This window comes from Dromaius novaehollandiae, chromosome 10, assembly GCF_036370855.1.
Source record: "Dromaius novaehollandiae isolate bDroNov1 chromosome 10, bDroNov1.hap1, whole genome shotgun sequence".
NCBI classification, from domain to species: domain Eukaryota; kingdom Metazoa; phylum Chordata; class Aves; order Casuariiformes; family Dromaiidae; genus Dromaius; species Dromaius novaehollandiae.
The window spans coordinates 18133115-18159067 of NC_088107.1; the positions used below are offsets into that span (position 1 = coordinate 18133115).

Consider the following 25953-nt stretch of genomic DNA (forward strand, 5'->3'; position numbering starts at 1 on the left):
TAGGAGTCAGGAGATAAATTTGTCAGATTGTCGCTTTTATTTCATCTGGAAAGATCAATTTGGTATGATAATCAATGAGCACTGTGTATTTCCAGTCTCCCTCCAGATTGCAGTTCTGTTTTTTCTGTCATTAAGAAATGAAAATGACTTTTTAATTTAAGTTGTAAAGATTTGTGTCCAAGTTTACCTTATTAAACTGAGAGTTGGCAGTGGAAGTAAAAAAGGTCTTTTAGAATGAAATTAGAAAAAGGATAATGGTAGTTCAAAGATGGAAGAAACAGACCTTCAGTACTGTTTGCCTTTATTTTATTTCCATTAATTTTCTTCCTACAACTTGCTGCTACTAAACATGACAAGATTTTTTTAGTATTAAAAATATGATCTTTTATATGAATGTAAGGGAACACTATAGATGCGTTCAAAATTATCAGTAGGTTTTAGAAATTATAAACACCAAATTCTACTTTGAGTTGTTTATCAGAATTAAGATATGTTTGTGGTACTGTTGATATCTGGCATTTATTCTGCTCAAGCTAAAAAAGCTGTGTAAGCTTTTTGCTAGAGGATATTTCTTCAATAATACTGTTACCATGGATAATGCAAGTTGACAGGATCTATAGTTGAGGGGCAAGTCATATGGAGTCTGCATTCAAGGGTTATATTTTGGCAGGCAGAGGACAGGTTGGAAGTACTTCAGCAGAAGAGTAAAGTTTTACTGCTTTCAAATATAGGTTGTTGCCAGGCTTGTACACACACAAAAAAGGTATATCCCGCCCAGCCAATTGTCTTTGAAGTATGGTGTAATAAAAAATTGGTCATCGTAGTTGCAAACTGTGTTAGAAATGGCATCAGATATTAAAAGAAAAACCTCTCCAGAAGCCTCCTCTGAGAAGTGGAGTGAGTGTATGTGTGAGTGGGGAGATGCTCTGCCTGGAACAGGTGACTGATGGCAGTGTTTAATTTCAAGCCCGTAGCAGGAACGATTTCTAGACTCTGTGAGCTGTTCATTAAGCCTGATAGAGTACGACCGATGTTTGAATAACATTCACACACAGTTCAGCGACTTTTCCACAGTTTGGCAAATCTATATTAGAAAAATTTTTGTTAGGCTGTGTCTGAACATCGTTCTGCAACTCTTTTTGAACGTTGGTATGGATGGGAAGCTGAGCTGGAGCCAAGGACCCCTGGTTTTCCCTTTTTAATCACGGGAATTAGCTCTAGTGAAAGGAATTGAAAATTGGAGCCTCCAGTGCAATTGGGAGCCTGTTAGGGAAAGTGTGGTGGAGGGGTTTGTGTAGTGTATTGCCAACCGCTCGTGCTGGAAGGTCTCTGCTGTTTTGCTCCATCGAAAGCAGGGATTTAGTCTGCAGGGACTGCGCTCTCACACGTTCAGAGCAGCCTGAGCTGGCCACCACTGGCACGTACCCTGGTCCAGGCACAAGTTGTTTAGATACGTGTGAACTGAGCTTCCTGTCCCTGAGTTGCAAACTGCCTTCCCTAAAACAGCGTGAGCCTTCCCCACGCTGCTGCTCGTCCTGGGGGTTCAGTTTGTTACTGAAATGTGCTTTGTTCTGCCCAGGTGATCGCGGAGAAGACCGTAATGCCACAGGGCAGGCTGGGCGCTACCAGTAGTCGGAGGTGGCTGGGTAGAGAAGCTCGGAGGAGGGGGGCACAGTACAAGAAGAAGGTGGCCATCCTGTCTAAGAAGGGATGGAAGGGAGCTGGGAAAACAATGAGGAACATGCAGATTCAAGGGAGAAAATGAAGCGAGGAAAGCCAGAACTGACAGGAGGAGCATCATGCCACACTTTTCCTGCCAGGGCTTACGAAGCCAACCTCCAGACAACATGGAGCCAGTAATTAGTGAGCAGCTAAATGCAGAGGAAAGTCCATGTTTAGAAGGTTGAAGGAAAGAGAGCTCTGCCTTCAAAATAGTTCAGAAGCAATGTTGCGAGTATTGCGCCAGTGTCTGGAATTACTCCATGGAGCATAATCGCAACATACCTAGAAGAGAGTCCATCAGTTAGATGGACTCTTGTCCCAGTAGAGTTCTTGGCTGGTTTACCAACTGCAGAGCAGCCAGTGTGTAATACTGGCACAGGATCACAGGTTGCAAGGGATGTTATGTTGTCCGAATGCTTGTGTCTGTGACCTAGACTCACCAGGGGCCCTGGAAGCGCATGCACTGCCTTGTGGATGGTGAGTTACTTGGGGTACATTGTACTGATGTTACTGGTGTCACAGGTTTTTAACTGCCTGCTTTCTTTATTCTTTTAAGTTCTTGCGTGTGGAGACCCTATGCTTTATAGAATTTCTCATGTCTAATTTTAAGAACTGCATTGGATAGTGTATTATGTCTGTGCTTAAATAAAACATCAGCCAAATCTTTGTGCAATCTAACTGAGGTAAGGTTGGGGAGAGATTGCTGATTATTCTTTAATATATTAATAAAACCTTTTGGCATAATTGTGGCTTCTAGTTTCATTCAATTAAGTGAACAAGTCCTGAGCATGCACAAAGAACTATATTAAACTTGCAGATAGATCTGAGGAGAAATTAAAGACAATGAAATGAGACTAGCTACTGCCAGCAAGGAATTAAAACTGAAATATAATCAAAAATGCAACCTGACAGACTTTTTTTTTTTTTTAATCAGGCATCTTAAATGCTTCTTTCATTTTTCTTTCCCTTCTGCCCCTTCTTGCATGTTTGGCTCAGTGTTTTGTAGGGATTGATGGGAGATTACGTGCATTCTGCAGTTGCTCGAATTCTCCATCTCCCAGGGAGCTGCGAACAATGCGGGGCCGTGAATAGCTGGAGCTAACGGCATGGCGGGCAGGGGCCAGCGCGGCGCCTCGGGGGCGGAGGGGGCCCGGCCGCACGTACACCTCCGCTGCTGAAAGGCACCGCAGGGCCTGGCCTGGCCGCGAGACTCCCGCGAGGGACCTTGCCCAACAGTTTGGCCCTGCACAAGGACAAGGACCAGCGCCCGTGCGGATGCTGGTGCAGTCCTGGGCGCCCACGGGGGCTCGTGGAGGCTCAATGCTGGTAGCGTGTTGGCGACAGAAATCCTGTGTTCAGTCTGGGGAACGCGTGCGTTGTTTCAAGAGCTCCCCCATGTCCAAGTCTCTCACCTCCTGTCCCCAGGACCTCTAGTAATTCTTTGAATCTGGTGCCCCACTTTTGCATTTCTTCCATAAATGTTACTGATAGCTCACTTTGTTTTCTTCTCTGCTGCAAAGCGGTTGTGCTCAAACTCCTGGGCAGAATGTGTGGCCCTTCAGATCTTGAAGTGTCTGCAAAGAAAAAGAATGGCCCGTTCTTTAGGATGAGGGAGAATGGCAACAATAAATTTCTGCTACGTTATTTCTGTATCTCATTGTTTGCAAGGTTTATCATTTCTTATCTGCAGTCTCTCCCATTTGTGAGTTTGTCTGTCTAGAAGTAGGTGACAAATAGAAATTTTACAGCTGAGAATACTTGGGCAAGTTTTCTTTATTATTAAAACTGAATAACTTTGAATAGACATAGAATTCTACATACCCGTGGCATAGTGAGGTTGAAGAAGGGCAAGATGATTCATAACAGAGCACATGTTACCATCTTGGGTTTCGTGGTTGTTTCTAGGGTGAAGAGCACAGAAGAGACAATTTTACTGTCCCAAAATAAAGGAGGTGTTGTTCTGCATCCGTGAGGCATATTCTTTCGCCTTTGCAAAGGAGATTTTTAGTAATGTGGTGATGGCCCAGTAAAATAAATGGAGGAGATAAAGAAGTGCAAGACTGATGTTTCCCTAACCATATAACCCAGTCAGTCAGCCAAAATTCCTGTTGTGTAACTAACTTTCAAACTTAAAGCTTACAAAACTTGGGAAAGTAGGGAAAGGCCTAGAAAAATATTGTTGTTAAGAGTACTTGTTTGACTAGTAACTGCAAAGTGATCTCTTCAGAGGGAAGGAGCTCCAGTCTCTCCCAGTGGCCACAGAAGGACAGCAATGATCTGGTCTGAATTTTGTCATCAACAAACCTCTGGATAAATTCAGTGTGCCGAAGGGGAGCTTAATACGGCAGCCTACAGAACCTGAAGACATCTCCCCAGGGAGCAGGATTAACAAGGACAGCACTGATATCTGACAGCTTTTGACTGTTGAGTGTTTATATATGTTAATAACTGAGGAAGCTTGCATGAAAAATCACAGTATCACTTTTATATAAAACTTACAAGATGGAAATCTGCAAACACCGTAGTTTTATAAATTGTGTAATGCTTCATTACTCATATATCATATAACAAATCCTGAAGGAATAGGTAAGGTTATACTTGTGAAGCTTTTGGCATTTGTCTCATGTAAATGTTTTCCCTCTTGGGGAAATTGTGCGAGACATGAAAGGGGAACCAGAGGAGGTTCAGCGGGTCCTCTGTGAAGGGGAGAAGGCTGCCGTGGAAATCCCTTTCTTGGAGACGATAGTGGATTGCCGCGGTTCACAGACTGCCCAGTGTGGGGAGGGCAGGATTCCTTCCAGCTGCAAATTTAGCCATCTAGCAGGAAATTGCTTTCTCTTTGTACTAAAACTTCCCATCAGCAATAACAAATATAACAGGAAGCTCTAAATAATTTCTAACACTAGCACTCTCTTTTTCTTTGGTTTTCAAGGTGGGGTTTGGAGCGGGGAGTGGGAGGGTAGGGCTTGCCGTCAATCCACTGCTGAGCGGATCTTCAGAAGAATTTTCCTGAATGTTCAGAGGAACAATTTATTGCTCTGGGTTTACTTTGGAGAGAAAAACTGCCATTAGTGTTGCATCACAGGAACTTTTCCAAGATCCTCCTTCTGGTCCCCCAGTAGAAAAAAGCTCATGCTGAAGAGCATCCTGGGGAGGCTGCAGGTTCAGCGCTCAGAGCAAGCAGCTCTTCAGGCGAAAGCGTGGAGCCTTGGGGTCATGTTGCTCCAGCTGTTCAGAACACTTCTCCGCTGCAATGCGGGGCCATATATGCGCAGGGAACAAGCTGGCCTAGATGGTGTTACAATAATTTCCTTGCTGCCATAGTCAAAATTATAGTGTCTGGAGTACTGCTTGCAGGTATTCATCAAAGTGTGTGTGCCCTAGCTAGTGTGTTTGCAGCAGCTGCAAACCTGGGTCAAGCCCTCAGTGTGGCAGAGAAAGGTCAGTGGTCTGAGGTTAGGAAGTCCTGCGGAAGCAGCATGGAGCAGCCTGCGGAAAAGGCTGAAGACTTGGCAGGACGATGCTGAGGGTGTTCAGCGTCTCGGGGAAGGGGCTAGGACCAGCGGTGGCTCAGAGCGCGTGAAGGCGTGGGGCCGCCAGTGGGTTGCCCGGACCTGAGGTGGCCGGTTTGTGGCTGCAAGGCAGCCATGGGGAAACGTCGGCATGGGGAGGTGAGGAGCCGCTGAGAGGAACGCAGCCCGAGACCCAGGACCTGAGGCTGTACACACCCTGCAAGATACAGTATCGACAGAAAAATAAAAAAGGAAAGAGTGTGAAGTGGAGCAGGTGGAAACCTGGCAGTGTTAACATGCTTCCATACTGAAAGCGGTGCAGGGCAGGAGCTTGTTTTCCCATAAGTCTGCTAAGACTAATCTACACTTAAGCGTCACGGACCCCTCGTACAGTAACTTGGTAGAATATGCAGTGTTCCAGGTTTTTTTCTGTTCTCTAAGCAAACCATTTTGCTAGTCTTTCCTGAATCCATGTACAACATTGCCATCCTTTGTATGATCTACTCACTTCCCCTGCTTCTGTTTGACCTACTTTTGCTGTTAGGAGAAGTCAGGTGATTAATAATGGCATATTTTGGGAGAAAATGGGAATAATCTTTCTGTCTTGAACTCTTGGTCACACATGACTATGTTAATAAGTCATGGATAAATAGATGTTGGGTACTTGAATTAGGCATTTTTCCATTTTCTACCACCTTCTGTTTCTCTTCAGGTTTTAAGCTCTGTCGGTTAGAAAATGCCAGCAGACTATGGGGATTGCCAGAAATTAGTAATAATTAAAATTCCTTGCTATAAAAAGCAATGTACACTGCTTGAGCTGAAAGCAAAGGAGCACTGTCCAAGAATTCCAGCATATTAAATTCTGCTGTGACATTTGACTTACAGCATGTTAATTTATTTTTTTTTCTTCCTTGGTGCAGTGCAATGACAGTAGTTCCAGTTTCGTAAATAAGTTCCCACACAAATACTTCATGACATAGTGTGTGGGAGTCCACATAATCAAAAAGGAATGTTTCCCTCTTCTTCATGTTTCTTTACAAACCTGTCTCCATCATAAGGAAGATTTAAACTCATGTCAAATTTTCTTGAAAAAGAGGTGCCCACCTACCTGAGCTACTAGATCTGCCTTTAATTACCTTCAGAAGTTCATTCTGAATCTGCTCATTGATGGGCAGATTTAAAGAAAAAAGGCGGGGGGGGGGGGAGGAATCTGTTGCAGTATTCAACAGCATAATCCAGTTGCTGTAGTTGATTGTAGTGGTTAATTCAGGGTGCTTTGGCAGCAACTGCAGCCTCAGAACAAGCTTGACTAGTTCCCTAGGGATTCCCCACCTGGCCTGTTGACACCAAACCAGCAGAGCCACCTTCAGCAGCGGGCTCCAGCGCAGACTGCGATCGCTGCGGTGAGGAGGAGGAGGGGGAGGAAGAGGAGGAGGAGGAGTGGCCCCAGCATGGGTCTGTGTGCTTGAGTCTATGCTCTGCTGAATCCCAGCCGTGAAATGCTGGTAAGGTCCTTTCCAGTCTAGTCAATTTAATCCTTCTCTAGATGATGCTGAGAACTAAACTCTAGGAGCAGAAAAGGCCACTTGAATCCACTTCCCCCACCATTGATATGTTGACACTAAACCTCTGCTGTAGCTATGAATCTATTTGTGTATGCCCAGGGCTCTGCAGGAAATATCTGCATCACCAGATTAACAGGAGAGCAACTCTCTTTAGTTTATCCCTCATGTACAGGACAGGAAAGCTATCCCTTTGTAGTGATCTGCGCTCAGTTAGAGAGCAGCGCTTTTATGTTTGTAAAAAATTGCGGATGCTTGGATAGAAGCTTCGTGCAAAGAGAGCGGTGTTGGAGCAAAGACCTTGCAGCTGTTAGACGGCGTCCTCGCGGGTGCCTGCCTCATCGGGGACAGCGTCCCGCTGCACAGCTGCCCTCCGCGGCCGCCGAGCCACGGCCCTGGCCAGCCGTGACCTGCTTGGCACGTAGACGCCAGCACCTTTCCCAAACAAGATCAAACCTGCTGATGTCTGGCTGCTATGCTTGCACCAAGCCACAGTGCCTTGGTGTCACTCGTTGTGTCGGACTCATTAAAGGGAACATCTTGCCCATTTGGATTTAAACTGTAATTTGGTTATAATTTAGTGTCTTAATGACGCCAGACACTCATTCAGTTTCTGTGTTCTAGGTGTTTTGTGGGTTTATGTGTGCTCTAAAGCACTTACCGTCTCTCAGAAGAAGGCTTTCATCGCTCTCTGCAGCGGTGGAGGTACAATATTGCTGGTTTCTAGCTGGAGCTGGGGTGCAGCAGGAGCTGTACCTGGAGCGCGCCGAGTGTGCTGCGCGTTGTTTGCTTTGTCTGCCCAGGACACCGACACCTGGAACTTCAGCATCCGAATTTCATTGTCAGGAGTCTAAAGAAGAACTTAAATTTTGAAGTTTTGCATTGAAATGAAATTTGTTTAGAAGCAAACATAAAATTTTTAGAGAAAATAGATATTCATGTGTCATAAGTGCTTAACTGTGATACCAGTGGTCACTTTTTGGTTATTTTTTGTTATTGCTGAGAATTCTGCATAAAACATTGAATAATTAGAAGCTAAAAACTAGAGGGATATCATTTTTCATCCTGTATTCTCGTAACATGTAAAACCATTTAACTTTTCTTGGGTCTATTATTACCTGTGTGTCTGCATAATCCATGTTGCCATTATTAATTTTCTGAATTGAAAGTTACTTCGTTATATTTTGTAATAATTATAAGAAAAGACAAAAATAAAGTGTGTAAGTATTTAGCCCAATGTAAGGAGAAAGAGAATGGAAAACAAAGACAGAAGGGTCATTCTCAGCAATTAGACACCTTCTTTCTCCAATAACAAAGTAATTGCCAATTATACAAGTGAATTCAGATCAACGGTAACAGTATTTTCAATGTCTTTGTCACACTGCAAACAACCTTTTGAGTTACTTTCCTTGGGCATCTCCTTTATAATTCTGTCATATTTTAGATGATCATATTTAATGGAAGTTCTGGTATTTTCGTATGCTAGCTGACATGTCAGTATTCGTTCTACTTTTCTACTTTTTGTGAATGGATATATGCTTTGTATATAAAACCGACAAGGAAACATGCTAATGTTTCTTCTGTTTTGTCTGTTCAGCTTTGAACACTACACAGTGCGCTATAAGGTGCTGTGACATATCAATTACTTATAAATGACTTATGTGGTTCTGGTATTACAGTAGGAGTCATCTGGAAAATGCCATGACCATCTGCAGAGTGGAAATCTGGAAGCACTGTAATACCCTATGTGGCATCCTTCCAGTCCACATGGCAGCGAACTCAGCCTGCAGAACAGCACTATTTGACTGCAGCTTCGTGTTTCTGCAAAGAGAGGGCTATAAAATGATTCAGGCTGATGACAGACATAGGTTTCGGTAGCGTTCCCAGTATACGTCAGAAAGTATTCGTACAGTACCCGATTTGGTATTTTATAGGAACTGTTTAGATGTAGGAAAATTTAAAATATTAGCATTATTTTTAGGACAGTAATAGCGTAGTCATGGAGTGGAGGTTCCAGCGGCCTGGGCAACAGCTGAGGTTTTGCTAAGACTGCAGCACCTGCAGGAGCAGCAGAGGGGTGAACCGTGCTGCTGCGCTCGGTTCACGGAGCTCCCTGGGCTTTCTGCCGAACCCCTGTTCCGCTCCCCTTGTTGTTCCAGTGCAGGAAGAACCAGCGGCTGCGTCTTTCCTTTATCTCCAGCTATTAGTTGCTTTAAAAGACAGGCAAAAGTATGTCGGACAGCATCCTGATCATGTTTTCCTTTCAGAAAATTGCCGTTGTTGCCACGCTGCCCACGCTGGGAAGCGGGCTGCTGCCAGCAGCGGGGAGGTTCTCCCGGGGGGCCGTGAGGACGGGCCTGCAGACCGGGCACGGCCTTCAGCTCCGAGGCTCTGCCCCACTCCGATGAGCATCTTACTGGGGGCTCGGTGCTAGTCGCTATGAAAAAAGTGACAGAATCGGCTCTTGGGAGAAAGCACAGGGAGCCCTGGTTTAGAATAGGCGTTATTTTTATATTGAGGCCTTCCCAAAGTATCTTTGTTTGGCTCTGGGATTATTGCCAAAAGTATGTTTTTGCGACATTTTGTAAGTGTACCTGCATCCTTAGATAACATTTTTGTTGTTGCTCAAAATTATTTACAGAACGAAACAGAAAGAAAGAGAAACAAACTCGAACAAAGTAAGTGCAGGAAGTTTCTTAGCAAGACAAAAGAAAAATGACAGAGCCGGCGAACGAAAAGCTGGATTTGGAATATGTACAAACTAGTATCTTGCAAAATTCATTCTAGCATATGAGTTTGTTACAGTGGAGAAGATAAATGTGGTCAAGATGCTAATCTTTAGATCAGGTGAACAGAGAAGTGTATCGGTCTCACTTAAAATTAGGAGGTGATCCAGCAGGTTACAGGCAGTCGGAAAGCGAGTCCCAGGCTGCCGAAGCGGCACAAAGGAGACGGCGATCCCTGTCTGGGGAGCGGGGAAACGGCACAACGAACGCGTGAAAAGGTAGATTGAGCAGGTGGGGACAGCTGTGTTTAAAATCGAAGTCGCAAAGTAAAGGATGTCAATGGAGTATTAGCAAGACATGTTTCAAATTCTGTTTGGAGATGCAGGATTGTGAATGTAGCAAAGAAATGTTTACCGTGATAATTAGCATTTATATAACAGATCCATCATGAGATCCTGAAGTGGTTTACAAAGCTGCATATTTGTTTTATTTTGACTTTATAGATGACCAGACTGAGCAAATTAAGTGACTTGGCTGATACAAAGTCAGTAGCATAGCCAAGAAATACTGTAACCCCAAACTACTGATTAAGAGCCACTGTCTACAGCAGTCCAAGTGTAAAGATGCTAGAATGTACTATTTAATGTAAGGCAGCTGTTCATCTGACAGCTGACATTTCTGTGTAACTAAACCACAAAAATGCTAATCTGCTATGTTATCTTCCCTGTGTTACCTGAGTTCAGAGCATCACAGAAGCATTTCTAGGCACTGGAAACTGATGTCAATTGTCTCTCAAGACAGCTTGTGATTTCTCTTTGCATTTTGTCTGCATTTCACAGCATACTATAAGTGGCATGTGAGCAAAAAAAAAAAAAAAAAAAAAAAAACCCACCAAAATAGATTCAGTCTTGCCAGCAACAGAAAGCAAAGAAGGAAGCGGCAGTAGTTGGCTCCCAGCAATTTTATCTTGGGAACAAGTCTGAACTGAGGTAGCTGTAGGGCTCTTTAGTTAAATTAGAGTTTTCCTTTAGTCCTCTATGTGATGGGGTTGTTCTTTTAAGGACACCACCATTTTACGAACATCTGAAAAAAGGCTGAAATACGCGCTTATGAAACAGGCATCTCGCACCATTGCATTGCTGAGGTTATAATCTATACCCATCCACCATACGCACGAGAAAACCTCTCTCGGTACCAAACGAAAGGCAGCAGAAGTGTTCCGTTAAACACTTGAGGAAAACTCTCTCTGGCTGATAAGTTTTTATCTAAGGCACAGAAATCTTGGGGGATGTGGCAGAGAGCCATGGATATCTTACAAGAACAAAAGAGACTTGTCAGGGGCGTCCCGGCTGCTGGAATTGGCGGGCAGGGCTGGAATGCCGATCTGCAAGTCAGTCCTTTCTGCTGCCCACTATTTCATAGCACTGTGTGGGTCTGAGGTTTGGAGGCTGTTTACGTTTTTATTTTGGTTGTTTGGGTTTTTTTTCAAGAAAACTGTCCTATGTCCATATTTTTGTTGTAAATTATCTGTCACTTTATTACTGTACTGGATTCAGTTTGATCCGTGGGTTAAGTTTTCTTAGAAGACAGTAGCCTCGGATACACTCCAGACCCTAAGGAACCGCTTCCCCCTTCCAGCCCTCCCTTTAGCACCCCTTCCGTTGATTCTCCCGTATTCTGTAGTCGTCGTATCTCTGAGATAGCAGCGGGTTGTTTACAGCCCTTCTCGTGATGGCGAAATGGCTTACCAGCGCTGCTTCCCTTGGCTTGTCAGAACTGGAAGATGGTGCTGACTATCCTGGATGAACAGATAATCATAGAAATTATTAAGTTTGACACCATGGTTTATTGCCTTCCATAGGGCTCAGTGCCACCATCCTTGCTGCTCAAATCTCCGAGGCACGTGCTAGAGGGAGGAACAGGTAGCGGAGCACGGTGGCGCGAACTTATTTTGAAAGGTCCCATTGCTGAGCAGCCACAGCAAAGGAGGCAGAAGTGGTTTTATCACAGGATAATCATGCAGCGTTGACTCACTGATCACGTGTGGGCTGTGTCACTGCCGTATCGAGACCCACCCCGAGCTCTACATGCGGACAGGCTTTGGAAAGAAACGGAGAAGAGTACGAGGGTCTCCGCAAACAGAGGCTTCTTTTTTCTGTAGCTATCAGAACAGTTGTCTCCTTGGCTGCTTGATCATGAGGATGGCAGCACTCTCACTGTTTTGCTTAGAGCTGTAAGCAACCTTCAGTAATGTGGATAGTCAGAAAATATGCCAGACTTATGTAGTGGCCCTTAAGGAAAATTACTCACTGGAGCCATTTATACCAGCATATATTTGCAAGGAAAAAAAAGATATTTTGCTCTAGCATTACAGATCTAAATCTATAAATCTATAAAAGCAAAAATACTAAAAGTGTTTACACTTGGATATTGCATAGTGCTTAAAAGGGTATAAGATACTGGCGACAATTAGCTGAAAATCTAAGTATAGATAGGTTGAAAGTAAAAGAGAATATGTCCTAGCTGTTCATTTTCTGGCTTCTCTTTTTTGGTTCCTGACTCCAGCAGTCATTTTACTATGTTTTGTATGTAAATTATTTTGGTTTTATGTTAATTATCTTAAAGACAGGAGAAGATTCTCACACAGGTGAGTGCAGAGCTGTCCTGCTTTTAGAGCTGTTATAGTATCTCGTGGACAAAGGAATAAGGAGAAAATCTAAAAGCATACAGTTTTCCAAATGGCAGTAATGTCTCCTGTCAGACAGTAGAAGGGGAAAAAAAGGACATAATAAGGTTCACTGCTATTATTGCAGCAGTTTGAAAAAGTGAGCTCCAGTGGAGATGGAAAATATTTTGGAAAGCTAGTTAGTGAAGTTAAAAATGTGCAGAACATAAAGTGATGTTCTCTTGGAAAAACATGCTAATACAGAAATGAAAGCCCTGAGAAATCCTAATTTTCACTAGGAAGAAGAATTTTTGAAAGAGCAAGCTTAGGGCTGTGTGATAGTACAGGTTGGAAGGGAGCTCAGTAGGGCCCGACCTCCCGCCCAGAGCAGGGCCGGCTGTGAGGCCGGCGCAGGTTGTTCGGGGCTTTGGCCCGTCTCGCCTTGAAAGCTTCCAAGGATGGAGACTGCACAACTGTAATGCTGAAGGAGAAATTGAGTCCATTAAATGAATAAATTAAAAAATCAGTTTGTACTTTGCACTGTGATGTAGCTTTCAAAAGGGCCCAGGCTGTTTGTACTGTATATGCAAAAACTTTATACTACAGCAGAAAGAGGTAATATGTTAGTCTTTTCTGTGTAGGAACAATTTGTCAAATTCTCGTACTTTACCAGTAAACAGCAAGCTATACAAAGGTATTTTTTTCTGCAGTCTTATGGAGGGGATTGAGAAGTAACAAGAACCTTAAGATAATCAAGAGAGAAAAAATGAAAATATTAACAATTGATTGTGCGAGTTGCCTGAGGTTTTAAGAATGATTAGCCATAGTTAGCTTAACTCTGCCCTTTTACATTACTATTTTACAACAGTATTATATATTTGTGTATCACTATTTGATTTCTACGGCACGTAAAAAGCTTATTAAAGGCAGGAAGTTGATCGCGTAGCCGCCCGTGGATGGCTTCCTGGCGTGCAGAGGGCTGAAGCGATCAGCCGCCGGGCGCGAAGCGTGCCTGTGGGAGCCGGGCCTCAACGCCGGCCCATCCTGCCTCACGCCGCGGCCGTCCTCCTCGCCGGGGAGCGGCTGCCACCTCGCCCCGTGCAGAGGTCAGGCCACGGGGTTTTCTGTGGACGGTGAATATCCTCTTCGGAAAACACCCAGAAGAACCCTTGCAAAGGGCGTTTTGTAAAGCAGTGTATTTTACACTTGCTTTTTTCTTCAAATACATAGAGCAGCCAAACTGAAGAGGCTAGTAAGTGCTCTCTGTGTTCAGGAACCTGAAAAACTAGAACGGAGAAATGAAAAATGAGCAGCTTTGAGGCCACCGACACAGCTGAAGGGAATGTGAGGCCAGCACAGTCCAGAACTTAACATCTGTATCCTGCTGCTACTCCACTGGGTGTAGTCGCAGTTGTTTGCCCTTTCGTTGCACGGCGGAGCGTCGTAAACGTCCCTGACAATAGCAGCAGGTATGACTTAACCACAGCTGCTGCCACAGGCGGGACTGCGCCAGGTATGTTTGCCTTGCACTGAGATGTACAGAAACAAGTTTGTTCAGAGGAAAATAATCTGTCTGTGAATCTGTGCTTACATCAAAGCATGTCTATTAAATATTTCTTCCACATAGCAAAGAATGGAAATGGAAAGATAGTATCACAAATTAAATAAAATATTTGTTTAAATATTAAAATAAATGTTAAAAATAGAAAAAAACGGACAGTTTCTGGGGCATCCTACTATTAAATATGTTTCCGTAATCAGCACTGCCTTCCCCAGAGAGGAGAAAGGGCAGAGGGCGGTTTCCGCAGCGCCGAGCGGATCGCTTGCGGAGGTCACTACAGTGTTTGTCTTGCCCCTTCCACGCCTTGCTGTGCGGTCAGGAGCAGAGCTCTCCTTTGCGGGAACTGCTCAGGGATAGTCAGCGGCGCAGAAGGAGTTGAGATCTCAGCTGGTGGCCGAGCGATTTGTTTTCCTGCTGCAAATCATTCGAAATTTATACATGCATAGCTTTTTGATGGAGTAAGGGGACCTCCTCAGTTGGAATGGTCTGTTGTACCCCCGTTTTTGTGCAAGGCGTGCGCTCGGTGCCAGCTGCCTGGTGCCTTTCGCCCCTTAGAGCGCCTGAACCTTAGTAGCTGCTTTTGTCCGTCTGAGGCAGAGACTGCAGTATAATTGTATTAATGTTATATAATGGTACATTTGTTTCTTTTGTAATACAGTGCAGCAACAGGGTCATTTCTAAAAATACTGGGGATAGAGAGAGCGGGGCTCCCGCGGGGCCCCGGCGGCGGCGCTGGGGGCGAGCGGTGCAGCCCGGACGGGGCGCGGGCCGGCGTGCTGATCCAGCGGTGCCGCAGCCAGCTCTCCCGGGCGGGTTTTGGCCGAGCCTGTTGGCGGGGATTAGGGCCCCCGTTTCTCCCGTGGGCGCAGAAGTGCGGGTGACCTCCCAGGCGACCCCCTGGGCCGCGCAGCGGGCCGGCTTGTCCGAGGGGCTGCGGCTCACAGCCGGCTGCACGCAGCGAGTGAAGAACTTGCTCCCAAACAACTTCACATGCATGACTCTTAAAAGCGCCTCTGTTTCCTTATTATTCCAAGGGCCTTTTAATAATGGAGTGCATACGCTGGCTGAATTAATTTCAGTCTCAAACCCAAGAAACGTGTCTTTAAAAACAGAGAAGATGCTGATGCAGTAGAATATTGTTTCTCATACTGTCTCTTGCATAATAAGAACTCTGGCAAAGCGTGTTGTATCCAGGCGCTCCTCGCTCTTTGAGGCAGCTCCTCCTCTTCCTCTGCCTGCCATGCAGTAGTGTCTTGATGGAGAGCGGCCCGTCGTCACTGTTGACACGTGACAGATTTTGGGTGGAGAGTTGGAGGGGGACATGTAAGCTCTGTATTTGTCTTGCCAGGATTATAAAGGCAGGAAGGCAGAAAAAATTGTTTCAAGAAAAAATGAAAAGCAGTTTACCTGAGATACTGCGTATGGTGCAGTGTGTGTAATGCATTTGAGAGACCTCAGTCAGCTTAGCCGTGAGACCACTGCCGTTACGTCTGCAGTGGCATGAGGCAGCCTACGATGGAGATACCTTCCGATAACACAGTGTAGTCTGATCACTTCAAAACAAAATACTAATTTTTAAATTAAGCGATACCTAATGACATTTTCATTTTAAAAGCTTAAGTCAAATACCAGCGTTCACCTGCTCCCGTTCAGCTCAGGTCGCAGTATGAAATCGTGCGTTGCTGGGACCGCTGACGTGTGCTGTGGCACCGTCGGCTGCTGCCCCGCGTTCGTCTCGTCGCTCTGCGCCTCTCCCGGGGCGGCTGTGCAGGACGGGGCTTGCTCTGCGGGAGGGAGGCACCGCGGCTCACGCCCTTGGCTCCGGGCCGTTCGTGACCGTGCACGGCTACAGCTGACCCTGCACATAGCCGAACAAAGATTTTGCAAAGCTCAGGATCTGCTTGTTGGTTTTGGTATACTGCGGGCAACAACTGCTATATTACCACATGCCTTTACAGATATAACAAGTACCACGGGTGATTTGTCATCCTTGTTGAACCCGTTTATGTAGGCAGAGACCGTTCCACCGATTTTCCGAAAGGATCTAAACACTGGGCGGTCACCCCGTCGTTCACTTCCGTGCCAGGCGTAAGCGAGGGGTACCTGCGCGCCGTGCAGCCGCGCCGCGGGCTGGGAGCGGGGACGGAGGCGTCGCGGGCCGCGTCCTCCGGCGCGCTGGGGAGCAGGCTGCTCCTGCCTGCCTCCCCCGGCCCTCCTCCCCGCCAGTCTCTGCGCACCCCACGTGCTGCTTCCAGGTTACAGGGCTTTTAACAAGACACAACTAACTCTCTTCGTAATCAGTTTGTCGGCGCCGTCAAGGCCTGTTAGTGCGCTCAGGGCCCTGGTGCAGGTACGGAAGCGGGGAGAAGCAGAGTGGAAAGAAAAATTAGTCCACGTGGGAAGGTGAGCACATGGAAACATCGTGGTGTTTTCTTCTGTAAAATGTTAGTGGATGCTTTCTGAGGTTGTTTAGGGGCTAGGTTTGCTTTGTTTTTTGCATTATCTTGGCATAAATTCTTAAGAAAATGAAGAGATGCCCAGTAATCAAAATAGAATATCTAAATTCCTGATATGAGAAGATTTAGAAATAGTATGAAATCCACTTGTCCAGCAGCCCATGCCTAAAAAGCACCAGCACATGTATCTGATGTTCTGAGAAACGCCAGGATGACACACAGTACAGTGTATACTCGTATAGCACAGGGATTTATTTCAACCTCAACAATTATTAATTAGGCCTTCAAGGGGACAAGAAAATGGCAGTCTGTTTCAAGGGCTGCCCCTTTTAATGAGCAGCTTTTGAAAAGTATGGGAAAATAAGTTTAAATATAGTATCTGTGGAAGACCTTCTACAAAACGCTTGTTAGTTATCACAAGAAGTTGTGCAAATCACTAAGATATCAAGCATCTTGTCATCACTTATAGCATTTACTCATCTTAAGATACTGAACGCAAGAAGTAACAGTTTATTTGACTCCCAAAAATCCTGACCCCGGCAGTATTGTCCTCTCTTGATTTAGGAAGGGCTTTCAGAAGAACCTGCTAGTTAGGGAGTAAGGTTTGTAGGGAGAGGCCATATCTTTTATTAGACCAATACGTGGCATTGGAGATGACGAACAAGCTTTCAGGCACGTGCAGAAGGCAAAGGGACCGCGGGACTGGAAAGGGTCCGGGGCGACGTCAGGCCACGCCAGCCAGGCTTTGGGGGGGAGCTTCTGCTATTGCTTGTCCTTGCTTTACCTGCTCTGCAGACAAGCAGCATTTCATTCTCTGGGCTCTTGCTTTAGCACCTTTCACAAGTATTAAAAGCTCACACATTTAAAAAAAGATGTGGCAGTTACAGTTTTTCGGCTTGAACACTGGATTGAACTGACAGATGTGTAAAGAAAAGGTGTAGCTAAAGAAATTGATATAATGTGTATTTTTGTGTGAAGCCTATGCTACCTAATAACCTAGAAATGTGAGATGTGAGAAACACTCATCCAAGTGTGGTAAATACAGTGTCCGCCCTTGCCCAGTTCAAGCACAGAGATTGTGAACAGTTAGCTTTAAACTGTAAATATTTTTGCTTTGAATCTTTCTGTACTTTCTGTATATGTTTAGCTAGATTAAAGCATAGTTCTGATTAGAGCCTCTTGGCATCGCTCTAAAATAGGTATTAAATAACTGTTGTGGTATGTGGTCCTGCACAACGAGGAAGGTTTCTCTGGTAGTGCAACAGAACCAGTGCGGTTTCCGACTGCTTATTGTTCAGATTTAAAGTCAGATGTTCAGTAAAATGCACACTTAGTTATATATTTTTACCTCCAAAAATGTGTTTTCTGAGTAAGGAAATACACAACCAGTTTTACACAACCAGTTTTAACCAGCAACGCTCAGCCAAGATCAGAATCGAGCCCTTACCTGGAGACAGACGCTCCCTGTGAGTTTTTCTGAAGAACTTCTGATTTGGCAAATCAAAATCAGTTTACAGACTTGTTTGTAGTATAAATGCTTAGAGAGCTAGACTGAATCTAACATCTCATTAGAAGAACTCTGACTGGGAGAAATAAATTAAGTTTGGGCTCTGTATCAGTACAAGCAGTGTGAAGACTATAAAGGAAATCACGTAACATTTTTCATTCTTTCTAATGCTTCACTTCTTCGGAAGAGGTTCTTCTTTTTGAACCTCTTGCTTACTGCACTAAACATCATCCGGTATTACTATGTCATCAAAATTTGATTTTTTAAATCTTGAACTAAAATATTATTCAGTTATTTCTAATAAAAAATGTCTCTCTGAAAATACATTACAGATTGCAGTTAGTAGGACCAAGTTTAAAAAGCATACATGTTTTCTGAAGGCTTTTGGCTGAGCTGGTGACAACTGGTTTCACTGAATTTATGTACAGCCAATATTATATCAATCTTCAAACTCAGCGAGTGTGCATCTAAAGATTTCTTGCACATGCATGACTGGATACCTTGCAGGACCACTTGACCGAAGCAAGGAATCTTACCTCAGGTCCTCTAAAGTACAGGGTTCCTTTTTTCCGTAACTTTAGGAATCTGCAACTGAAGAACTCTGCTACTACACGCTTGAAGTGTAGGTACGATAGGTAAGTGTAGTTACATGGTATGTCGTCTTTGCCAGCAAAGTCAGCTTAAAAAGGCCCCACCACTGGCCACATACTCCTGCCTCTGTGCTACGAGGATAATTTTCTTTAACTGAGGTCATTGCAGTGATCCCAAAACACGGTTACATTGATGCAGCCGTTAAGGTGGTGAACGTGGGTGCAAGAGCAGAAATGAGTGGCCAGGCAAGAAAGTGGGTTTCCCTCTCGCTGGCGTGTGTGTATCAGCCACCGATTCCTGATGCTGCGGCATACCAAAGCCCGAAAGCCAGTGTGTGACGTGCTTTTTCCTTCCTGACAACAACAGGCCAGGAAATAACACAATGTCCTTCCATACTAAACAGTTTCTATTCTTCTGTCCTCTTTTGTATATTGCCATCTTGAAACTGTTACATAAATGAAAACTTTTAAACTACTTTTAAAAACTTGTAATGAGTTATATTTATGTAATTTAAAAGGTTAGTATTAACCACACTGTAACAGTTGCAGATGCAGTATCCCACCCGGGCATGCCCAAACCACATCCTCTCCCTGGCAGCTAGATTCCGCTGTCGATTGCAGGCGCTGCTGAAGTAAAAGTGCGTAATGCCAGAGATAGCAGGGTGTCTCTAGCTGCCACACTGACCGTGACTGAAGAGCACTCTTCACTCTGACGTGGCAAGTATGTGATGCTCAATAAATCTGCCTTAAGTAAGACCTGTTTCTTATGGTGTAGGGTGGATTATGGAGTCACAGAGTTAAAATTTGTTAAACTATGCTCTGCTGTAATATTTTATAGCAAAACAGCATTTGACATATTCATGTGTTAGGCTTAACATATTTTTAACCATAATGGTTTTGCAAGGGAGCCCCAGCAAAAGCCTCGCAGACCAGTTGTGACACCACTGTGCAATCATCCAATAATGTATTGTTCAGAAAACTGCAGGGGTACTAATAAGATAACTCGAGTTTCTTCCACTGACACAACCAGTGATCTTTTTAAAGTGTTTTTCTTTTAACTGTTTTTAATGTTGGGAATTAGAAACAAAGGCAAACACTGAGGTGAAAAGGGTTCACAGCCCTATGGGCCTGACCATCAGTAGCTTAATCACCTTATTTACCTCTTCTAAACCTTATGGAAGTAACTCCTGTAAACCAGGTGCTACTAGGACAGAGCTACCAAGTAAGGTAAAGATTACTTGGGAATTACCGGGTGTAATCTCGTGGCCCTGCTTTTAGGTACAGCTAGTCCCTTGACTCGGCGGAGTTGTGCATGTGAGTTCTAAAAGATTAGAGGGAGTCTTGTATGAGTTGCAATAAAAAAAGTTAGAGGCTAGAAAGCGAGAAGTCTTGAGAGGTTAAAGATCAGAAGCTGAGTGGCAATAAAAATGGATTATAGTGTCTGGGTTTCTACGTTTCTGCAATTATGCAATAAAGTATTTCTTAAATGAAGAATTAAGAAACAAACGAGCTCAAGCTTTGAGGCATTATCTCTAGCCTTCTTTGCTAGCACTGTAACAATTATCAATATATATTTTCGTGTTGAATATAACAGTTTTCAGTATACATTTTCATGTTCAATATGCATATCCTTCTCATTGACAAAACTCCGTCACAATAATTTCCTGTGGTACTCGTTGCAACAGGGATGTGTATGTTTGAAAAACTGGAGACGCGATCTCACGTTTCAAAACAATCCGGGTCGGAAAACCGCACCTTTGCAAAACAGACACACACGTGGGGATTTCTGTTTGGTTGTCAGAGAATAGCTTTGTCACTTTGTGTAGGGTGCAAGAGTGCCTGGAAAAGTCCTGCTTTTGACCACAGAGCTGGTTGCCAGCAAGTTATGTAAATCAGTCTGTTTTATTAAGATATTTCTGGGCTGCCTTTCCAAAATATTTGTAGTTTATAAGTAAGAAAGATCTTTATATTGGTGTGTATTCGTTCTTCACTTCCACTTTTCAAAAACATCTTTGGTAGACGTTGCTTTTTGTCTGGGCAGGAATTTTTAAGAATGAACTGCTAGTCATGTTAATGTGTGCTCTGCAAGGAAAATATGAAAAACAAGAATGCTAGACCAGTGGAGCATGTGTGGTACTTGTCTCTGGTGTAGCTCTGTGGATCTGAATGAAACCACATCAGTGGCGAATTTCTGCCTGCTGTCTTTCGCAGCTGTCTTTCATTATTTTTGCTGTCCCTTCTGTACCAAATAAAGCTAGAGAAAGTAGAACAATACAGAATAAGTATATCTGACATTTTGACATCCGCTGGCTACTTACAGTGAAGCATTTCATAAAATCAGCTTTTATCAGCTGCAGTGCATTTAAAATACACAGTCCCATTCACAAAGTGTCTATCGCAGATGGGAAGTAGAACAGTTTTATATAACCTTTCTGTAATAAATTAGCTCTGTTGTCATGAACCAAGATTAAAACTTCATGGTAATATTTTCTTCAACACTGGTTCCAGACTTTGTCCCTTGACATAATAATATGGACAGAGATTTGCTAAAACCTGGCCAGAAACGAGGAGACAAGAATTTCTTTTTACAAGAATATCTGAAAATAATAACTAAAGAGATCAGCCTAAGTTCTTTTCAGATCTACAGTAATAAATTCTTTAAATATTTTAAGGCTGAAAATAATCTTGCTTTGCCACTACAACCTACTCTTAATGCTATTTGTATATTTGCCATGTGCTTAAGAACTGAAGTGATGCTCTGACTGAGCAGAAAAACCTTGCACTGTGTTAAACCTTATATGCCTTTTAAGGAGATGAACAAGAAATGGTGAGTTTAGAACAGCAGGAGTTTAAGATTGCCAGACTGGCAAAACAATTCCCTTTCCTATTCAGGGCCTCTTCAGCCTTTGGGGTATGCTTTGACCTATCGATGAGAGGTAAATTGTGGATGTTTGGGATTTTGTCTTTGTCTAACGGTTTTATTATGTGAGAGGCAGTGAGTTATTGGAAGACTCTGTGGTGCTTGTATTCACTGTATACTGAGGAATTATCTGCAGGGTTTTTAGGAGAGGGACCAGCAGTGGCACACAGCCTTTTCACGGGGACGTAGATATAAGTAGAAAGCTTTAACTGTGTGGAGGTGGGAGGAAGATAAGAATCATTACTAGACATCATTACCACATTAACTTTTTCCCTAGGGACTTGATTCAGCAAGACACTGAGATTTTGCCTAATTTTAAGCACATGAATATCTCATTGATTTCTTTAAACCACCTTCTTATTTCTTGAGGAGGAAGCCTTTTCATTTTGGAAAAACGTACTTTCTTCTTTTGTGGTTTACATTGTGAGTTCTGATTTTTTCTGCCCCTTTTTTCTTCATTCTTGAAATGGTGAAACCAGGTGGTAATTACAAATAAAGAAGATACGATATCAGCTAAACTGCCTGACATTATTGGTAATACATAGGCATATTTATAGCTAATTTTCCCCAGACTACTTCATATGGCAGCAGGAGCATCTGATATCACTGAAAGATCTTACATGAATTGTTCTCTTTTCAAGCCACATACACCACAAAAACCACAGGAAGTTGTCTGTGTAGTGGCTGTGGTTCTGCAGTTTCCTTTTCCCCCCATCTTTAAATGATCAAAACATTTTTTTAAAAGTTAAATCAACATAAAGTAGAGAATGGACTTCCTGCTCTTTCAATGTAATAGATATACGTGCCTTAAGTTAGAAATAAGGATTCACACATCTGACTGTCCTTCTGTGTCCTTTGAATCAATTTAGTTTTATGGCTTGAACATTCCTGATTAAATAATAGTTTTATTTTTAGTTTTCCTACCAAGAAAATACAGTAGTACCTTTTTTAGACAACTCTCAAGATCAGTGATTTAAAAGATGAGTTAAGCACTTGTTTTTCTTCAACTGTTATCTTTAAGACAGTTTTCTTTCTAAAGGTGAGGAAGTAATCCTGTTTCAACAGGATTTTAACCTAAGAGGACACTATCAGGAGTATGACCTAAAGTTCTGACCCTTCAGTTACATCAACAGATGGACCTTACATATCTGTATCTGAATGAATGAACTGTATCTATAGTGCATATACATGCATAAATAGTGATAGATATGTCTTATATGACTAAATACCAAGATGTTTGCTGCTTCCTTAAAGCATTTATTCAAGGAATTCATGAATACACTAGGATCCCAACATTCTTCAAGAAAAAACCCTTTCTCGTTTCAGAAATGACTTTTGTAATACTCTATTAATAAATTGTAAAAGAAGGTAAATAGGAATATCACTCAAGGTTTCATTTCATTTATTATAATTATCTTTAGGATGATTTGCTCATTTGTCCAGCATTTGATTTGGCCAACATTTGAGCTGGCGTTTTCGATATTGTGAAGTTATCTTTCCTTTTGAGTAGTTTATTAATGAAGACATGAAAAAGTCCTCCCGACAGAAGAATTTGAAATGACAAGAGCATGTTCCTGCTATTGCTTTGTTTAAAACTGAGCAAAAACATTCGTTAAAATAAGTTGTATCTATTGAGTTTATCTGGGACACTAGCACATGACATTTGCCATACTATACTGTGTTAAGGCACCGATGAGTATACACATTTTACCAAAGCTAATAGAATAAGATGGCATTTCTAGCTCCTCAAATTCATATCAACAGTAGAGATGGAGTACAGAACTAGTATTGGAAGGAAGGAAAAAGAAGGAAGAAAAGTAAGAAGAAAGAAAAAAGAGAAAGAAGAGAAGGAAAAAGGAGTAGAGGAGAGAAAGAGGAGAGGGAGGAGGAGACAAATCCTCCCATTACCCTCTGTGGGCCAATACCTAAATAATTGCTCTTTTTGCCACAGTCCTTCTCCCTCATATTAAACATCGCTCTCCACCTCTGCGTTTGCATCCCATTCACTCCTCTCTCATCCCCCTACCTGATGTCTCCAATCTTTTTCCCACGCAGCCTTTTCTCCTCCCCAGCCTGCAGCCTGTGCCCACCCTCCCGCAGCTGCTCTTGTTCGAGGGAGGGCAGACGAGGGATTATTTTACCCTGCTTTGAGGATTCTTTCGCACCCTCTTTCTCAGGTCACTCTCCCCCTTTCCCTTGCTGAGTACTTCCTCGTGTGCCTCCACACCTTGAAATCTTCCCACTCTTTCCTGTTGTGATCTCAGCCTTTTCCTTCCTGCTTCCTCTCGTGCGTACTCAGACGCAGAAAATAAAACATCACGTTCCTCCCGCACCATGTCCAGATACATTTAAAGAAAATCCAAGGCTAAGTCACTTCGGCAGTTAATAAACAGAGAAAGCGGGAGCAGCGTTATCAAGCCGAGGGTCGCAGCGGAGCTCGGCGCGAGCGGACGCGCAGGCCGGGTGCTGCATGGCGCGGGGGCCCGGCGGTCCGAGCGGGAGCCCGGGGGACCCCGGGACGGTCGCGGCGCGTGCTGGGCAGAGGGCCGGCACGGGCTGCCGCGAGGGACGAGGGACGGGGCCTGCGCGGGGCCGGGCGCCCCTCGCCCTGGCCCAGGAGCTGGCCCTCCCCATCGGTTTTGGGCTGCTGCCTTGGGAATTCGCCTCGGCTATTTCCTGGAATATGTATTTGTTTATTTTCGAAGCAGAACAAACGTAAAACTCGCACAGAAGCCGTGGGCAGGGCGTTCCTCTGTAAAGGAGTGATCGGGATCATTGCATTATTGCCTCTTTTTAAGTACGTAGGTATTTCTGAAGCTCATGGAGTGCTAAAGCAGCTGGTAGCGCGTAGTAAGCACAACTGCAAAACTCCGGCCCTGAGACCATGTCTGTTACCACCGTCTATGCCGGTAAAATGCTTGCAAAGTGGGTGAAAAATACTCCAATTTTGGTTTGTGAGCGTTTCCCACCTGCTCTCCTTTCCCTGTGAGCGGATTTATCTGACTGTCCGAGGTGCAAGAGCCGGCATGAAAATTTTGCTTTAGTGATGTTTAAAGAGTAAATTAGGCAAAATAATGAAGTATTGAGCCACAGTGATGTGAATAACAAAGAGAGGCACCTTTTCACTGAGATCATGGAACGCAGCAACGGTGATTCTCTCGGAAATCATCTGGGTAATGATGACCCCATTCATGACTGGGTCCCACAGAACGGTTGAGCGGGCGCTCGGGTGGCGGCGGCCCGGCTGCTCGCGTGGCAGCGAAGCGCCCGAGCCACAGCCGAAGCCTGGTTTGCAGAGACGGCCTGATCCTGGGCGACTCGGACACCCATCCCCCAAAATGAGATAACGGCTTTAAAAAGTGTTTTTCCAAACGGAAAATGTTTGTAACGTTTCTCTTATTCCTTAGATAAACAGTTATTATTTCAAAAGGCACTAAAAAGTCTTCATGTAAAATACTTTAAAAGGTTTATTTTTTAAAGCTACAGGCAGAAACGTGCGGCGATACAGGAAACGCTAAGGCTGCGCGGCGATCACCTGAAACCACACCGAAACTCCCCGCTGATTTCTTTTTGTTCTTTATTGCCTCTTTTTGGTTTTTTCTTTTTTTTGTCTCCAACACTAAACGCGCCATTAGGAACATGCAAACTACCGTCCCGCCCCGGCAGACAAGGGGCGAGCGCGGACCCCTTCGCCGCTGCGGGGCCGGGCCAGGGCCGGGGCAGCGACCCGCCGCTTTCAGCGCGCCCCCCGCGCGCCGCCCGCCCGTACCACGGCGCGGGGGGGGGGGGGGGGGACCGGCGGGCGGCGAGCCAGGCCTGCGGGCGCCGCGGCCCCGCGGGAGGCCGCGCCGGGCGGGCGGCAGCGGGGAGCGAGGCCGGGCCGCGGCGGCGGGGCCGGGCGGGGCGGGGCGGGGCGGCGGCGCAGCGCTGCCCGCCGGTGCGCTCCCCTGCGGCGGGGCGGGATGGGCCGTCCCGGCGGGCCGACATGGCGGTGGCCGCGCGGGCAGGCGGGCGCGCGGCGGCGGCCGGGTGGCTCCGCCGCGGCCGCTGACGGCGCGGGCTGGGGCCGAGGCAGCGGCGGCGCCGCGGCCGCGGCCGCTCCCGTCCTGGCCCCCCGCCCCCCCCGCGGCGCCGCACCGGACTTTTACCAAAGTTGAGCCGCCTCCCGCCGCCCTGTCCCCGCCCCCTGCCGGCCCGCCTTCCTCCCTCTGCCCTCCTCTTCCTCCTCCTCCTCCCCGGCCCCGTGGGATGTTTATTTGGGCAGCTGCGTGAGGCGGCGGCAGCGTCGCTGCCCCGGTCCCAGCGGTCGCCGGCGCCGCGCGCACGCAGCCCCGCTCCGGGGGAAGGAGCAGACAAGATGTCCGCCAGGGCCGCCGCCAAGGTAAGAGGCGGCCGCGGGGGGCAGCGCCCCCCCTTCCCCCCGCCGCGCGCCTTTGTGGCGGCCCCGCCGCCCGCTCTGCCTCGCGGCCGCGGCTTTGTTCGGTCCCTGCGGCCCGCGCTCCGCTCCGCCGGCCCGCGGCCGCTCGGCGGCGGCTCTCCCCGCGCGGCGCCGCGGAGCCCCCGGCCGCGGCCGTTGCCCCGCGGCAGCCGTTGCCCGCGGCCGCCCCCTCCCCCCCGCCTACCTGTTGGGCGCGCGGCGGCGGGACGGGCGCGCGGCGGGGCGGCTCCGCGGGGCAGCTCCGGGCCGGGCCCCCGCGGCGGGTGGGCGGGCGGGCGGGCGGGGGCCGGGAGC

The 25953-nt window shown here is 45.6% G+C and overlaps 1 protein-coding gene and 1 long non-coding RNA gene across 9 annotated transcripts in view; one reads left to right on the forward strand and one right to left on the reverse strand.

Moving 5' to 3' along the window:
* The window catches only part of TJP1 (tight junction protein 1), a 178420-nt gene that overhangs the window by 65831 nt on the left and 86636 nt on the right, over nt 1-25953 (forward strand). The window contains exon 1 of one of the 6 annotated variants that reach the window (XM_064517481.1): nt 25357-25602. The exons of the other annotated variants lie outside the window; for them this stretch is intronic. Coding sequence (XP_064373551.1) covers nt 25579-25602 — 24 coding nt within the window. The 5' untranslated portion in view covers nt 25357-25578. Of the gene's footprint in view, nt 1-25356; nt 25603-25953 lie in introns of those variants that run through there. 6 annotated transcript variants of the gene reach the window in all.
* LOC112991108 (uncharacterized) lies at nt 290-25939 on the reverse strand. Of its 3 annotated transcripts, none has more exons than XR_010390790.1 (4): nt 25844-25939; nt 7458-7616; nt 3544-3623; nt 290-3296 (listed from the first exon to the last, which is right to left on the reverse strand). It is a non-coding gene; the product is annotated as an uncharacterized LOC112991108 (long non-coding RNA). The 3 variants fall into 3 exon arrangements; XR_010390788.1 differs by having other exon boundaries at nt 7458-7646; XR_010390789.1 differs by having other exon boundaries at nt 7458-7657.